Consider the following 16,825-nt stretch of genomic DNA (forward strand, 5'->3'; position numbering starts at 1 on the left):
CAACGATGGAGTGATTAAAATCAGGAATGTGCAAGAGGCCAGAATGGGATGAGCGTAGAGATCTTAGAGGGTTGTGGGGCTGGAATAGGTTACAGAGATAGGGAAGACAAGACCATGGAGGGATTTGAAAACAAGGAGCATTTTAAAATTGAGGTGTTGCTTGACCCGGAGTCAGTGCAGGACAGCGAGCACAGGGATGATGGGTGAATGGCTTGGATGCTAAGGTTGCAAATGGTCTGATTAAGTCTCAGACAATGGCCAGGGAGAGGGATAGTGCCCCTGAAGTTATGTTTATCACAAAGTACATAAGTCAGTAGTTATCCTCTGAATATGAAAAGTAACAGAGGAGGATGAATTCCCAACAGATGAAGATCAACATACAGAAGGACAGTCTCCAAAAAGGTAAAGGAACCCATTGGGAGAAGACAGAATGAAATTTGAAGCAACAGATTCAAGTTTCACAATTTGATCGCAGCTCTTTAAGGAAGTAACTAAATGAATGGATGAGAGTTATCCTCAATTTCCATGGATTCCCCAATAAATGGCAAAGAAAGTTCGACCTGAGACTTTTAACAATTAAGGCTCGTGGAAGCACGATTAAATTTTGGGGGGCATGGGCATCGCTGGCCAGGCCAGCATTTATTGCCCATCCCTAATTGCCCTTGAGAAGGTGGTGGTGAGCTGCTTTCTTGAACCGCTGCAGTCCATTTGGGGTAGGTACATCTATCTACAGTGCTGTTAGGAAGGGAGTTCCAGGCTTGTGACCAAGCGACAGTGAAGGAACGGCGATATAGTTCCAAGTCAGGATGGTCTGTGAATTGGAGAGGAGCTTGCAGGTGGTGGTGTTCCCATGCATCTGCTGCCCTTGTCCTTCTAGGTGGTAGACGTCGTGGATTTTGAAGGTGCTGTTGAAGGAGCCTTGGTGCGTTGCTGCAGTGCATCTTGTTGATGGTACACACTGCTGCCAGTGTGCATCAGTGGTGGAGGGAGTGAATGTTGATGGTAGTTGATGGGGTGCCAATCAAGCGGGCTACTTTGTCTTGGATGGTTTTGAGGTTCTTGAGTGTTGTTGGAGCTGCACCCATCTAGGCAAGTGGAGAGTATTCCATCACACTCCTGACTTGTATTTGTAGATGGTGGACAGGCTTTGGGGAAACAGGAGGTGAGTTACTCGCCATAGAATTCCCAGCCTCTGACCTGCTCTTGTAGCCACAGCATTTATGTGGCTGGTCCAGTTCAGTTTGATGGCCCACAGCACCTCATGGATGCCCAGTTTTGAGTTGCAAGATCTGTTCGAAATCTATCCCATTTAGCACGGTGGTAGTGCCACACAACACGATGGCGGGTACCCTCAGCGTGAAGACGGGACTTCATCTCCATAAGGACTGTGCAGTGATCACTCCTACCAATAATGTCACAGGACTGAAGACTGGCTGGTAATGAAAAGAGGGAGTGGACAGGCTGTGTGAAGTGATAGTGACAAGCACAGTTCCATATTTTGGTGTTTCTTGATACTTACACCAGCCTTAGCATTGGGTAAAATTTTCTGATGATACAAAGTTGAACAGGCAGTTGCCGAGCTTAGTGGAGGCTGACAACATTCAAAAGATCCACACAAATAGATGACACCTGGGATTTTGTCAGTAATTGTACAGAAATCAACATGGACACAGAAAACACAATAACCATCTCACATTGGGTGTCCATTGGCAAAGGGTAAAAAAAAGATTTTGGCGTGATTAAGGAAAAAACATACATATATCTAGTGCCTTACCATCTCCCAGGATGTCCCAAAGCATGTTAGAACCAATGGAATACTTAAGTGCATTGATTGTTATGTATGTAGACATGGCAGCCAGCCAGTCTGTACACAGCAAAGTCCCACAACAGGAAATGAGATAAATGATCAGCTAAGCTGTTGTGGCATTCATTGAGGAAGGAATGTTGTCGAGGACACCAAGAGGACTCTCTGATCTTTGAACTGTGCATGGGATCTCAACCTGAAGTACTGGAACAGGCAGACAGGGCCTTGAGTTAACATCTCATCTGAAATACAGCACCACTGCCAGGCTGTTACAAGCCAATCTAATCGTAAGCCCATAAAAGGTTATGTAAACCTGTTTTTTTTTATTCTTTCATGGGATATGGGCATCCTTCCCTAAAGGACATGAGTGAATCAGATGGGTTTTTACGACAATCGATGATAGTTTTCATGGCACCATTACTGAGACTAGCTTTCAATTCCAGACTTTTATTAATTAATTGAATTTAAATTACACCGTGGTGGGATTTGAACTCACGTCCCCGGGGCATTAGCCTGGTACTTGGAATACTAGTTCAGTGTCATTAACACCGTGCGACTGTGTCCCCTGTGTAAGATAAAGTCCCAGTTTGAATGCTGCTTTGCACCTTCCTCTCAAGAGGATATTGGTGTATTATAGCAAGTTTAGAAAAGAGTAAGTTACATATATTCTAAGTTACTGAGCTGTTTGTAGAACTGAAATTTTTCTTATTGGAGAAAGGCCCTCATGCAGATCCTTAAAATAAGGAATGATGATAATATTAAAAAGAGCTGCCATTGGTTCAGCCAATGCTATACTCTACAGAAGACTGCTATCCCTGAGCTCCTGAGGCCATTGAGATTTTTTAATATATTCTTTCATGGGATGTGGGCATTGCTGGAAAGGCATGAATTTGTTGCCCAGCTGCCTTCTTGAACCGCTGAAGTCCATCTGGTGCGGGTACACTGTGCTGTTAGGGAGGGAGGTTCAGGATTTTGACCCAGCGACAGTGAAGGAATGGCAATATAGTTCCAAGTCAGGCTGGTGTATGACTTGGAGGGGAACTTGCAGGTGGTGGTGTTCCCATACGTCTGCTGCTCTTGTTCTAGGTGGAAGAGGTTGCAGGTTTGGAGGGTGCTGTCGAAGGAGAATTGGTGAATGGCCACTGTGTGCCAATGGTGAAGGGAGTGAATGTTAAAGGTGGTGAATGGGGTGCCGATCAAGCAGGCTGCTTTGCCCTGGATGGTTTTGAGCTTCCTGAATGTTGTTGGAGCTGTATTCATCCAGGCAAGTGCAGAGTATTCTATCACAGTGCTGACTTGTGCCATGTAGATAGTGGACGGGTTTTAGGGAGTCAAGAGGTGGGTTACGCGCTGCGGAATTCCCAGCCTCTGACCTGCTCTTGTAGCCACAGTATCTATGTGGCTGGTCCGGTTCAGTTTCTGGTTAATGGTAACTCCCAGGATGTTGATAGTGGGGGATTGCAATGGTAATCAAGGGGCAATGGTTAGATTCTCTCTTAGGAAATTGTCATTGCCTGGCACTTGTGTGATGCGAACATTACTTGCCACTTATCAGCCTAAGCCTGAATGTTGTCCAGGTCTTACTGCATGTCGACACATACTGCTTCAGTATCTAAGGAGTTGCAAATGGTACTGAACATCGTAAAATCATCAGCGAATATCCCCACTTCTGACCTGATGATGGAGGGAAAGTCATTGATGAAGCAGCTGAAGATGGTTGGGCCGAGGACACTAGGGTAGACGGTGGCGTAGTGGTATTATCACTGGACTAGTAACCCAGAGACCCAGGGTATTTCTCTGGGGACATGGGTTTGAATACCACCACAGCAGAAGGTGGAATTTGAATTTAATTAATAAATCTGGAATTAAAAGCTAGTCTAATGATGGCCATGAAACCATTGTCGATTGTTGTAAAACCCCATCTGGTTCACTAATGTCCTTTAGGGAAGGAAATCTGCTGTCCTTACCTGGTCTGGCCTACATGTGACTCCAGACCCACAGCAATGTGGTTGACTCTTACATGCCCTCTGAAATGGCCTAGCAAGCCACTCAGTTGTACCTAACTGCTACGAAGTCAATAAAAAGGAATGAAACTGGACGAACCACCCGGCATTGACCTAGGCACCGGAAACGACTACGGCAAACCCAGCCCTGTGGACCCTGCAAAGTCCTCCTTACTAACATCTGGGGGCTTGTGCCAAAGTTGGGAGAGCTGTCCCACAGACTAGTCAAGCAACAGCCTGACATAGTCATACTCACCAAATCATATCTTACAGACAATGTCCCAGACATTGCAATCACTATCCCTGGGTATGTCCTGTCCCACCGGCAGGAAAGACCCAGCAGAGGTGGTGGCACAGTGGTATACAGTAGGGAGGGAATTGCCCTGGGAGTCCTCAGCATCGACTCTGGATCCCATGAAGTCTCACGGCATCAGGTCAAACATGGGCAAGGTAACCTCCTACTGATTACCACCTACCGCCCTCCCTCAGCTGATGACTCCGTACTCCACCATGTTGAACACCACTTGGAGGAAGCACTGAGGGTGGCAAGGGCACAAAATGTACTTTGGGTGGGGGACTTCAATGTCCATCACCAAGAGTGGCTCGGTAGCACCACTACTGACCGAGCTGGCCAAGTCCCAAAGGACATAGCTGCTAGACTGGGTCTGCGGCAGGTGGTGGGGGAACCAACACGAGGGAAAAACATACTTGACCTGGTCTTCACCAATCTGCCTGCTGCGGGTGCTTCTGTCCATGACTGTATTGGTAGGAGTGACCACCGCACAGTCCTTGTGGAGACGAAGTCCTGCCTTCACATTGAGGATACCGTCCATCGTGTTGTGTGGCACTATCACCGTGCTAAATGGGATAGATTTCGAACAGATCTAGCAATGCAAAACTGGGCATCCATGAGGCGCTGTGGGCCATCAGCAGCAGCAGAATTGCACTCAACCACAATCTGTAACATCATGGCCTGGCATATCCCCCACTCTACCATTACCATCAAGCCAGGAGACCAACCCTGGTTCAATGAAGAGTGCAAAATGAGGTGTCAACCTGGTGAAGCTACAACACAGGACTATCTGCGTGCCAAACTGCGTAAGCAGCATGCAATAGACAGAGCTAAGCGATCCCATAACCAATGGATCAGATCTAAACTCTGCAGTCCTGCCACATGCAGCCGTGAATGGTGGTGGACAATTAAACAACTAACTGGAGGAGGTGGCTCCACAAGTATCCCCATCCTCAATGATGGGGGAGCCCAGCACATCAGGGCGAAAGATAAGGCTGAAGCATTTGCAACAATCTTCAGCCAGAAGTGCCGAGTTGATGATCCATCTTGGCCTCCTCCTGAAGTCCCTAGCATCACAGATGCCAGACTTCAGCCAATTCGATTCACTTCGCGTGATATCAAGAAACGACTGAAGGCACTGGATACTGCAAAAGCTATGGGCTCTGACAATATTCCAGCAATAGTACTGAAGACCTGTGTTCCAGAACTTGCTACGCCCCTAGCCAAGCTGTTCCAGTACAGCTACAACAATGGCATCTACCCTGCAATGTGGAAAATTGCCCAGGTATGCACTGTACACAAAAAGCAGGACAAATCCAACCCGGCCAATTACCGCCCCATCAGCCTACTCTCTATCATCAGTAAAGTGATGGAAGGTGTCATCAACAGTGCCATCAAGCGGCACTTGCTTAGCATAACCTGCTCAGTGACGTTCAGTTTGGGTTCTGCCAGGGCCACTCAGCTCCTGACCTCATTACAGCCTTGGTTCAAACATGGACAAAAGGGCTGAACTCAAGAGGTGAGGTGAGAGTGACTGCCCTTGACATCAAGGCAGCATTTGACCGAGTATGGCACCAAGGTGCCCTCGCAAAACTGAGGTCAATGGGAATCAGGGGGAAAACCCTCTGCTGGCTAGAGTCATACCACAAAGGAAGATGGTTGTGGTTGTTGGAGGTCAATCATCTGAGCTCCAGGACATCACTGCAGGAGTTCCTCAGGATAGTGTCCTAGGCCCAACCATCTTCAGCTGCTTCATCAACGACCTTCGTACAATCATAAGGTCAGAAGTGGGGATGTTCGCGGATGCTTGCACAATGTTCAGCACCATTCGTGACTCATCAGATACTGAAGCAGTCCGCGTAGAAATGCAGCAAGACCTGGACAATATCCAGGCTTGGGCTGATAAGTGGCAAGTAACATTCGCGCCACTCAAGTGCCATCTCCAACAAGAGAGAATCTAACCATCTCCCCTTGACATTCAACGGCATTACCATCGCTGAATTCCCCACTATCAACATCCTAGGGGCTACCATTGACCAGAAACTGAACTGAAGTAGCCATATAAATACTGTGGTTACAAGAGCAGGTCAGAGGCTTGGAATCCTGAGGCGAGTAACTCACCTCCTGACTCCCCAAAGCCTGTCCACCATCTACAAGGCACAAGTCAGAGGTGTGTGATGGAATACTCTCCACTTGCCTGGATGGGTGCAGCTCCAACAACACTCAAGAAGCTAGACACCACCCAGGACAAAGCAGCCCGCTTGATTGGCACCCCATCTACAAACATTCACTCCCTTCACCACCGACGCACAGTTGCAGCAGTGTGTACCATCTACAAGATGCACTGCAGCAATGCACCAAGGCTCCTTAGACAGCACCTTCCAAACCCGCGACCTCTACCAACTAGAAGGACAAGGGCAGCAAATACATGGGAACACGACCACCTGCAAGTTCCCCTCCAAGTCACACACCGTCCTGACTTGGAACTATATCGCCATTCCTTCACTGTCGCTGGATCAAAATCCTGGAACTCCCTTCCTAACAGCACTGTGGGTATACCTGCCCCAAATGGACTGCAGCGGTTCAAGAAGGCAGCTCGCCACCACCTTCTCAAGGGCAATTAGGGATGGGCAATAAATGCTGGCCTGGCCAGCATCCAAAAACCACAACCATCTTACTTTGTGCGAACTTTGACTCCAACCAGCGAAGAGTGTTCTCCTTGATTCCTATTCACTTCAGTTAGGCTAGGGCTCCTTGATGCCATACTCGGTCAAGTGCTGCCTTGAGATCCATGGCAATCACCCTCACCTCATCTCTGGAATTCAGCTCTTTTGTCCATGTTTGGACCAAGTGTGTAATGAGGTTAAGAGTATCGGTGAGCAGGTTACTGAACATACGAATTAGGAACAGGAGTAGGCCACTCGGCCCTTCGAGCCTGCTCCGCTATTCAATAAGATCATGGCTGATCTGATTGTAACTTTGACTCCACATTCCCGCCTACCCCTGATAACCTTTTACCCCCTGACTTATCAAGAATCTATCTACCTCTGCCTTAAAGATATTTAAAGGCTCTGTTTCCACTGCCTTTGAGGAACAGAGTTCCAAAGACTCACGACCCTTTGAGAGAAAAAATTTCTCCTCATCTCTGTCTTAAATGGGTGACCCCTTATTTTTAAATAGTGACCCCTAGTTCTAGATACTCCCACAAGGGGAAACATCCTTTCCACATCCACCCTGTCAAGACCCCTCAGGATCTTATATGTTTCAATCAAGTCGCCTCTAACTCTTCTAAACTCCAGCGGATACAAGCCTAGCCTGACCAGCCTTTCCTCATAAGACAACCCACCCATTCCAGGTATTAGTCTAGTAAACCTTCTCTGAACTGCTTCCAATCCATTTACATCCTTCCTTAAATAAGGAGATCAATACTGTACACAGTACTCCAGATGTGGTCTCACCAATGCCCTATAAATCTGAAGCATAACCTCCCTACTTTTGTACTCAATTCTCCTTGCAATAAATGATAACATTCTATGAGCTTTCCGAATTACTTGCTGTACCTGCATACTAACTCTTTGTGCTTCATGCACTGGGACACCCAGATCCCTCTGCATTTCAGAGCTCTGCAATCTCTCACCATTTAGATAATATGCTTCTTTTTTATTCTTCCTGCCAAAATGAACAATTTCACATTTTCCCACATTATACTCCATTTGCCAGATCTTTGCCCACTCACTTAACCTATCTATACCCTTTTGTAGCCCCCTTATGTCCTCTTCATAAATTATTTTCCTACCTATCTTTGTACCTTTAGCAAATTTAGCAACCAACCTTTGGTCCCTTCATCCAAGTCATATATATATAATTTGTAAAATGTTGAGGCCCCAGCACTGATTCCTGCAGTACACCACTTGTTACATTTTGCCAACCAGAAAATGACCCATTTATGCCTACTCTGTTTCCTGTTAGCAAGCCAATCTTCTATCCATGCCAATATGTTACCCCCGACACCATGAGCTTTTATTTTCCGCAAAATCCTTTGATTTGGCACCTTATCAAATGCCTTCTGCAAATCTAAGTACAGTACATCCACCAGTTTCCCTTTATCCACAGCACATGTTGCTTCGTCAAAGCACTCCAATAAATTGGTTTCAAATGATTTCCCTTTCACAAAACCATGTTGACTCTTTGGCCTGCTCCAGTGTTCCAGTGAACATCAATGCAAGCTCGAGGAGCAGCACCTGATCTTTCGATTAGGTACTCTACAGCCTTGCGGACTGAACATCGAGTTCAATAACTTCGGAGCATGACTGGCCTTTTTAAAAAATATTTTATTTTTCAACCATGTGCCTGCTTTTTATGTAGTCAGAACTGCTCATTATTTTGCTATTAACACTCTCTCTTGTCTTTCACCACAAGCATCAACACTCTCTTTGCCTTTGTCCCTAGACAGCTTTGTTATTTAATCTCTCCTGCCCTCTGCCCTATCAAACACCTTCCCCTTTGTTCTCTGCTCAACCCCGTACCCTTCACTTGCTTAAAACCTAATTCTTTTTTTAACCTTTCCCAGTTCTGTTGAAAGGTCACAGACCTGAAACTTTAACTTTGCTCCTCTCTCCACAGATGCTTGAGTATTTCCAGCACTTTTTGTTTTTATTTCAGATTTCCAGTATCTGCGATATTTTGCTTTAACTTATTACCATGTTGACTCTGTCTGATTACCTTGAATTTTTCTACGTGCCTGTTATAACGTCTCGAATAATAGCTTCTAACATTTTCCCTAAGACAGATATTAGGAGTGGATGATCAGCCATGAATGTATTGAATGGTGGAGCAGGCTAGAGGAGCTAAATGGCCTACTCCTGCTCCTATGTTCTTTCTTTCCTATCCTCTAGAGCGAAGACCGATGCAAAATATCTGTTCAATTCATCAGCCATCTCTTTATTTTGCCTTATTAATTCCCCAGACTCACTTTCTATAGGATCAACGCTCACTTTGTTAACCCTTTTCTTTTTTAAATATCTATAGAAACTCTTACTATCTGTTCTTCTATTTCTAGCTAGCTTTTTCTCATACTCTAATTTTTCCCTGCTTATCAATCTTTTAGTCATTCTTTGCTGTTTTTATATTCTGTCCAATCTTCTGACTTGTCTCCCATCGTTACGCAATAATATGCTTTTTCTTTTAGGGCGGCACAGTGACGCAGTGGTTAGCACCGCAGCCTCACAGCTCCAGCGACCCGGGTTCAATTCCAGGTACTGCCTGTGTGGAGTTTGCAAGTTCTCCCTGTGACCGCGTGGGTTTCCGCCGGGTGCTCCGGTTTCCTCCCACAGCCAAAGACTTGCAGGTTGATAGGTAAATTGGCCATTGTAAATTGCCCCTAGTGTAGGTAGGTGGTAGGAGAATGGTGGGGACGTGGTAGGGAATATAGGGTTAATGTAGGATTAGTATAAATGGGTGGTTGTTGGTCGGCACAGACTCGGTGGGCCGAAGGGCCTGTTTCAGTGCTGTATCTCAAAATAAAAATAAATAAATAAATAAAAATAAATGTATCTATTCTGCATATTCTGAAATATCCCCTTAAATGTCTGCCACTGCATCTCTATTGACCTATCCCGTAACTTAATTTGCCAGTTCACTTTAGCTAGCTCTGCTTTCATACCCTCATAATTGCCCTTGTTTAAGTTTAAAATACTAGTCCTGGACCCATTCTTCTCTCCCTCAAACTGAATGTAAAATGCAATCATATTACAATCACTGCTACCTAGGGGTGCCTTCACTATGTGGTCATAAGTTAATCCTATCTTGTTGCACAATACCAGGTCTAGTATAGCCTGCTCTCTGGTTTGGTTTCAGAATGTGCTGTTCTAAGAAATTATCCCGAAAACATTCTATGAACTCTTCATCCAGGCTAACTTTGCCCATCTGATTCTTCCAGTCTCTATGTAGATTAAAATCCCCCATGATTATCGCTGTACCTTTCTGACAAGCTCCCATTATTTCTTCCTTTATACTCTACCCTACTGTGTGGTTACTGTTAGGGTGCCTGTACACCACCCCCAAGGGTGACTTCTTGCCTTTATAATTTCGCATCTCTACCCAAACCGCTCCTACATCCTGGTTTCCTGAACTTAGGTCATCCTTCTCTAATGTGCTAATACCATCATTAATTAACAGAACCACCCCGCCACCTTTTCCTAGCTTCCTGTCCTTCCTAAATGTCAGGTACCCTTCAATATTCAATATTAAGATTATTACCTTTGAGATTCTGCTTCTTAATTTGGTGCCTAGTTCCTCACACTGACTATGCAGAACCTCTTTCCTTGTCCTGCCTAAGTCGTTGGTACCTACATGGAACATGACGACTGGATGCTCTCCCCCCACTGTAAGTTCCTCTCCAGCCCTGAGCAGATGTCCCGAACCTGGCACCGGGCAGGCAACACAGCCGTCTGGACCCTCACTCTTTGCTGCAGAGAACAGTGTCAATCCCCCTCAGTATACTGTCCCTATTACCACGACATTTCTTTTTGCTCCCCCCACTTGAATGGCTTCCTGTACCACGGTGCCATGGTCCAGTTAGCTCATCCATCCTGCAGTCCCCACTCTCATCCAAACAAGCTGAAAGAACCTCAAACCTGTTGGACAATCGCAAGGGCTGAGGCTCTTGCACTCCTGCCCTCTGGGTCCCCTTACCTGCCTCAGTTACAGCCACACTCTCCTGTCCCTGATCACTGACCAAATCAAAAGGTCCAGGACACTGCCGTGACATCACCTGTCCTGCCATCCTTAATGTGTTTTAATTAACTACTTAATTATTTTATTCAATTATTTATTTCCCTTTTTATATATATTTTATTAAGCTTGCTACCCATTCCTGCACTATTTTAAACTTTAGGAATAGAATAGACCTTAACCACTTACCAGATACTCACCAAACAGCTAGCTTCTTCCCCTGGAGTAGAGTAAGAACCGAATCCTACAGGGTGAAATAGTTAGAAAAAGCAAAAGAGCACCTCCTTCCCCAACTCACCAAACTCCCAGCACTTAGTTCAAGTCGCGCTCAGTCCCTTTTTGAACAATCTAATTCGTAATCTGTTAAAACTATCAATTTTAATCAATACCTCTAGTCCTGTTCTGTGCTTATACTCTTATTACAACACTATCCAATTGAATATTCTTAATTTCCCAGGTCCTAATTTGAACCAATACACTCCATGCTGGTCTCTTAGTTTTTAATTTATATACTAATGAATCGATCAAGACTTATTTCATATTTGATTAATTTAGCTTAAATTAAAATTAAAGCTTACTGGTATACACACCCTGGCTGGCTTTCTGTTGCCCTGCTCTCTGTTGATTGTAACATCACTCTGATGCCACTTTTTGATTTTTTTCCTCCCGCTCTGCTCCTGCTGCTCTCTCTCCAGCCTCCGACTCCCCCCGGCGCACTTTTTAAATCTCCGCTCTGCTCCTGCTGCTCTCTCTCTGGCCTCTGACCTTTTGCCGCTTTTTAAATCTCCACTCTGCTCCCTCTCCCTGCTGAAGTGGTGCTTGATAGCACTGTTGACGACACCTTCCATCACTTTGCTGATGGGGCGGTAGTTGGCCGGTTTGGAATTGTCCAGATTTTTGTGGATAGGACCTATCTGGGCAATTTTCCACGTAGTCAGGTAGATGCCAATATTGTAGCTGCACTGGAACAATTTGGCTAGGGGTGCAGCAAGTTCTAGAGCACAGGTCTTCAGTACTATTGCTGGAATGTTGTCAGGGCCCATAGCCTTTTCAGTATCCAGTGCCTTCAGTCGTTTCTTGATATCACATGAAGTGAATTGGATTAGCTGAAGACTGGCATCTGTGATGCTGGGAACCTCATGAGGATGCTGTGATGGATCATCCACTTGGCACTTCTGGCTGAAGATGAATGCAAATGCATCAGACGTTTCAATGCCAGCTGTGGAATGTGATTGGTCAGGGCTGAATAATGCAGACTGTAACATTAGACTGACTATATCTGGAGGTCAGAGCAAAGATTTTTTTTTTGGAGATTCACTGGATTAAGCAAGCAGGCAGAGTTGGCGAGAATGAATGACAATAGAACATTCTGACTCACTGAACGTGAACACGTTTCCCTCCTTGAGACAAGTTTCTTACCTTTTGTATATTACCAAGGTAACAATGAACACGGACAAGGGAGAGATAGTCTTGTGCCTTCTCATAATATTTCAAAGCAGAGTCCATGTCTGCCTGACTTTCCAAGTACTGGGCCCACCATTTCCACAGGCTCCTGTGAACAAGAAGGACAAAGTAAGGACTCAACACAGTGACTCTGTCACATCAGCTATGAGCAGAGCCCAGTAAGACCACATACTCAGCTAATGGCTTGGCATTTTAAGAAATCACCTGCTTTGATCAACTATAAGGAAATGGAATAAAAACAAGAAATGCTGGAAATACTCAGCAGGTCTGGCAGCATCTGTGGAGAGAGAAGCTGAGTTAATGTTTCAGGTCAGATGTGTTCTGATGAAAGGTAACTGACCTGAAACGTTAACTCTGCTTCTCTCTCCACAGATGCTGCCAGAACTGCTGAGTATTTCCAGCATTTCTTGTTTTTATTCCAGATTTCCAGCATCTGAAGTATTTTGCTTTTATATAAGGAAATGGAAGATTTGTTAACTGAGTACTGTATATCTGTTTTCACAATATTATAGTTGTTTTCACAATGGAAAACGAGGACAAAATACCAGTGGTACAAGGGAACCTAAAAATAAGTCAACAGGAGGAACATAGTGGATTTAATATAAGAAAAAAATTGGTAATGGAGAAAATAATGAGACTTAAGATAGACAAATCTCTTTGATCTGATGGTATCTTAAAGAAATAATTGAGGAAAATGTAGACGTGTAAGTCAGAATTTTCCAAAACTCTAGATTCAGGAATTGCACCTAATGGGGTGGGGTTTGGAAAATTTCCAGCGTCACTCCATTATTTAAGAAGGGAGAGAGAGAGTTTCTTTTTTTTTTCAAATCATTTTGGGATATGGGCATCGCTGGCATTTATTGTCCATCCCTAGCTACTCTGGCTTGTGGCTTACAAGGCAATGTAGTATTTCCAGATTTTTAAAACCTCAATTCAAATTCCTCAAGCTGCCATCATGTGATTTGATCTGGATTATTAGTCCAGGCCCCTAGGTTACAAGACCAATAACAGAACCAATGCACTATTGTGCCTGGTTTACAGGATAATAAGATTCGACGGGGTAGATAAACTATTTTCTCTGGTGGGGGAATGCAGATCACGAGGGAATATCTTAAAATTAGAGCTAGGCCATTCAGTCGTGAAGCCAGGAAGCATTTTCTTCACACAAAGGGTAGTAGAAATCTGTAACTCTCTTCCCCAAAAGCTGGAGGAGGGATCAATTGAAAAGTTGAAGATAGAGATTGATGGATTTTTGTATGAGCAAAGGTAGGTAAATGGAGTTGAGGGTACAGATCAGCCATAATCTAATAGAATCGTTTGAGGGGCTGAATGGCCTACTCCAGTTCATATGCCAGAAGGAACCTTTCCTATTCACTCTATCAAAACCCTTTATTATGATAAAAAAAAACCTCTATTAAATAATTTCAACCTATTTTGCCCCAGTGGAAATAGTCCCAGTACCTCAAGTCTCTCTTTATAACAATAGTTTCCTATTCCTGGTATCATCCTGGTGAATCAAAGCTTTACTCTGTCTCTGCCCTTAATATTCTGGGGTAGCCAAAACACAAGCAGTACTTTGTGATCTAGCCATTGACTTATACAAATTTATCATTACCTCTTTAGTCTTCTACTCTATGCCCCTATTTATAAAACAGACTAAATCCAGTTACAAAAACTGTTGGATGGGTCCAAAAAGACCACCCAACATCATTTCAGTCATTGCATCTGTTGAGTAATCTCAGGCTCTCTGGCACTCACTTGTCCTTTGTTTTGTTGACATATATTTCGAGTGTTTGTAGATCTTCCAGGAGCATCCTTGGTACCTCAAATCGGTGTGTGTCTGACTTTTCATAGCTGTTGGGAAGTAAAAATGAGACACTTTACGGGACATGGAGTTCACATACCTACAAAAAGGTTGCACCAATTGAAGTTTGTTAAAGCATTTTGCAACTACATTAAAGCAGCCTCAAATTATAGGATGGATGTCCCTTTCTAGCAGCTGTAAGGGTCCCACATATCTCAACATAGCTGTTGAGTATCTGTCTAAACATAGGATGTTCATAATTCAGCACCAGGTGGCCCCCACTTTTAATTTGACTAAGAGAAGCCAAAGAGCTTATTGTTTTGAGAAAAGGAACAATCGCAATGATGAGTTTGGATGCACCACCCATTCAGACCAAGCTGCATCCTTCATGTAAACCATATTATGCCTCAGTTGGAAGTGTTTAATGACATGGAGCAAAGAGGCTTTACTCTACACATGAAATGGGACTACCTCAGACACAAATTAAATAAACTTTCCTAATGGTGAGCTGGTTAAGACAGTACGTAACTGAGCCATGCAAAGCAGGATTCCACACCGAAACTCTCCTGACTTAGTTGTTTACAGCCAGATTGTTTGTAATTGGAACTCAAGGTCAGGAGGGTAAAATTGGTCAGTTCGTGCTTCTCATTACTACACAGTGAGCCCTGGTGGAAGCACCTGGTTGGTGAAGCCAGAGTTAGGTTCAGCTGTTAAACAGCCGGCCCTCGCACACAAAGAATGGCCATTTATTTGGGTGTACCCAAGTAATGGGAAGGGGAAACTGAATTGAAATTTAAGATGAATAATTTGCATTCTTAAACTGGTTCTTGACTGTTATAAATCTGTTTTTCTCAATCTGACAGAGTCAGCACCACTGAATGAATCAACAAATCAACAACAGACCTCTGTGAAATTCCATTAGCCACTGCTCCAGACATAGGATGCCATTTAATATAAAATAAAAGCAAAAAACGCTGGAAATACTCAGCAGGTCTGGCAGCATCTGTGGAGAGAGAAGCAGAGTTAATGTTTCAGGTCAGTGACCCTTCATCAGAACCCAGTTCATCAAAAGCCCCACAAGTCAAATGATTTCTCCAAAGTTGTTTATTGTGTTAACTTGATGGGTGCCTCGGTTGTGTGGAACCTCTCGCCAGGCAGATCCCACATTGGTCAACTGACGAGTGTGCTGTTATGCACTACATGGGGTAATATTCTGGTTATATGACACTGGGTGGAATGGCTGTCACAATATACCTGGACCTACACGATTTGCATGATCACCCACTGCGTTTGTACAGGTGTGCTCTTACTGGCTAAGTGCGAGGTGATGATCCCCGAGCGCTTCCAAATGCTTGGCGTAATTGTAGTATGTTGTTCTCAGATGGACCCGGTCAAACCCCTCAGCATTTTCAATAGCCTTTTGCCACTGTCCTGAGGCCTGGTAAAACTTGGTAAGGAGGTCAAACCGTTTACAATTTCTGTAAAGTCTCTCTGCGTCCTCCTGCAAAGACGCACACAAGAAAATAACTAATCAGCTGCTTGTTCACCTTGAATCACACCATTCTACACCATAAAATTCACTGAATCTGTTCCGCCTTCATAGAGGTTACAATGTCTTTGTTGAGATCATCTAGTTTCATGGTTTAAATAAATTTTTCTTAAAGGGTCACTTTTGGCTTTGGGGAGTTAAATTTGTAGATGTAAAGTAATTGAAACTCTGGAACTTAGAGATTGCCAGACCACCCAAGATATTTATACTTCAAAGGTCTTTCCAGGTGTACTTATAAAGTCAGACATAGAGGGGTGAGAGCCATAAACAGCAGATGGGCTCGTTTAGTTGGGGAACTAAAGTCGGTAAGTCTGAAAAGAATTGCCCTGCCTTCGTTAGCAATGTGAATGATTCATGTGAGTACCCAGAATCAAAGGGATGCTTTGGAGTTGGAGTTCATTCGCTTAAATTTCTATCTGGGACATCCTAGATGTATCACGTTGCTGTGGAGATAGATGATGCAGAGAGATGCCTTTTGGTCTGGTGTTTTATCTCTGTGATTTCTCACAGAGAGTCAGTTGGTGTTTGGAAACAGCTTGAACCAGGTGGAGAGAGTATCTGCCAAGAGTTGGGACCAGGAGCAAAGGGCTAGCAGGAGGCTTGCTGATTTGGAGTCACTACGTAAGGATGCGAGTGAGGTCCATGCTCAGTCTGGGGAAATCCAAATGGTGAGGTATTGAAGTAGGTCTGGAGGATTCGCCTAGCTGGTTGCTAGAGGGAGAATCCCCAAGAAACGTCTCACCTCAGAAGATAACTGGGAAACTAAGGAGAATCGGAGTGAATTCATGGGAGCTGCAGCACACCTTGGATTGGTCCCAGGAGAAGTGAACCCTCAAGACCCTGTAAAATATAGGAGAACTCTTGGGGTGGAAGTAAAGGTCAAACGGGGAGTGTTCTATTGAGATTTTCAGGGTTACAGTACAAGACTTTATGTTCCTTGAGATTTCCGGTTTAAAGTATAAATGATTACAAAATATGGTGTTAAGTTAGTAGTGCTTGCTTTGTTTAACTCTTGTACAGTAAAGTTTTTTTTTGTTTAAAATGTTGTGGCGTAATTGGCATGGAATTCTTGTGGTGTAATTCTTTCAGTTAATAACTGGGAGTTCGAATTTCTCTTTAAAAAGTTATTGGTCTCTAACGCAATCGTAAGACCTTGAATGGCACTTATGTACACAGC

General features: G+C 44.2%; 1 protein-coding gene across 1 annotated transcript in view; it reads right to left on the minus strand.

The window, feature by feature from the left end:
• The window catches only part of ift140 (intraflagellar transport 140 homolog (Chlamydomonas)), a 146,855-nt gene that overhangs the window by 11,088 nt on the left and 118,942 nt on the right, over positions 1–16,825 (minus strand). The window contains exons 20-22 of the mRNA XM_068056698.1: positions 15,410–15,600; positions 14,054–14,149; positions 12,251–12,383 (exon numbers count right to left, since the gene is read on the minus strand). Coding sequence (XP_067912799.1) covers positions 12,251–12,383; positions 14,054–14,149; positions 15,410–15,600 — 420 coding nt within the window. The remainder of the gene's footprint in view (positions 1–12,250; positions 12,384–14,053; positions 14,150–15,409; positions 15,601–16,825) is intronic.

This window comes from Heterodontus francisci, chromosome 24 (assembly GCF_036365525.1).
Source record: "Heterodontus francisci isolate sHetFra1 chromosome 24, sHetFra1.hap1, whole genome shotgun sequence".
In the NCBI taxonomy this organism is placed as follows: Eukaryota; Metazoa; Chordata; class Chondrichthyes; order Heterodontiformes; family Heterodontidae; genus Heterodontus; species Heterodontus francisci.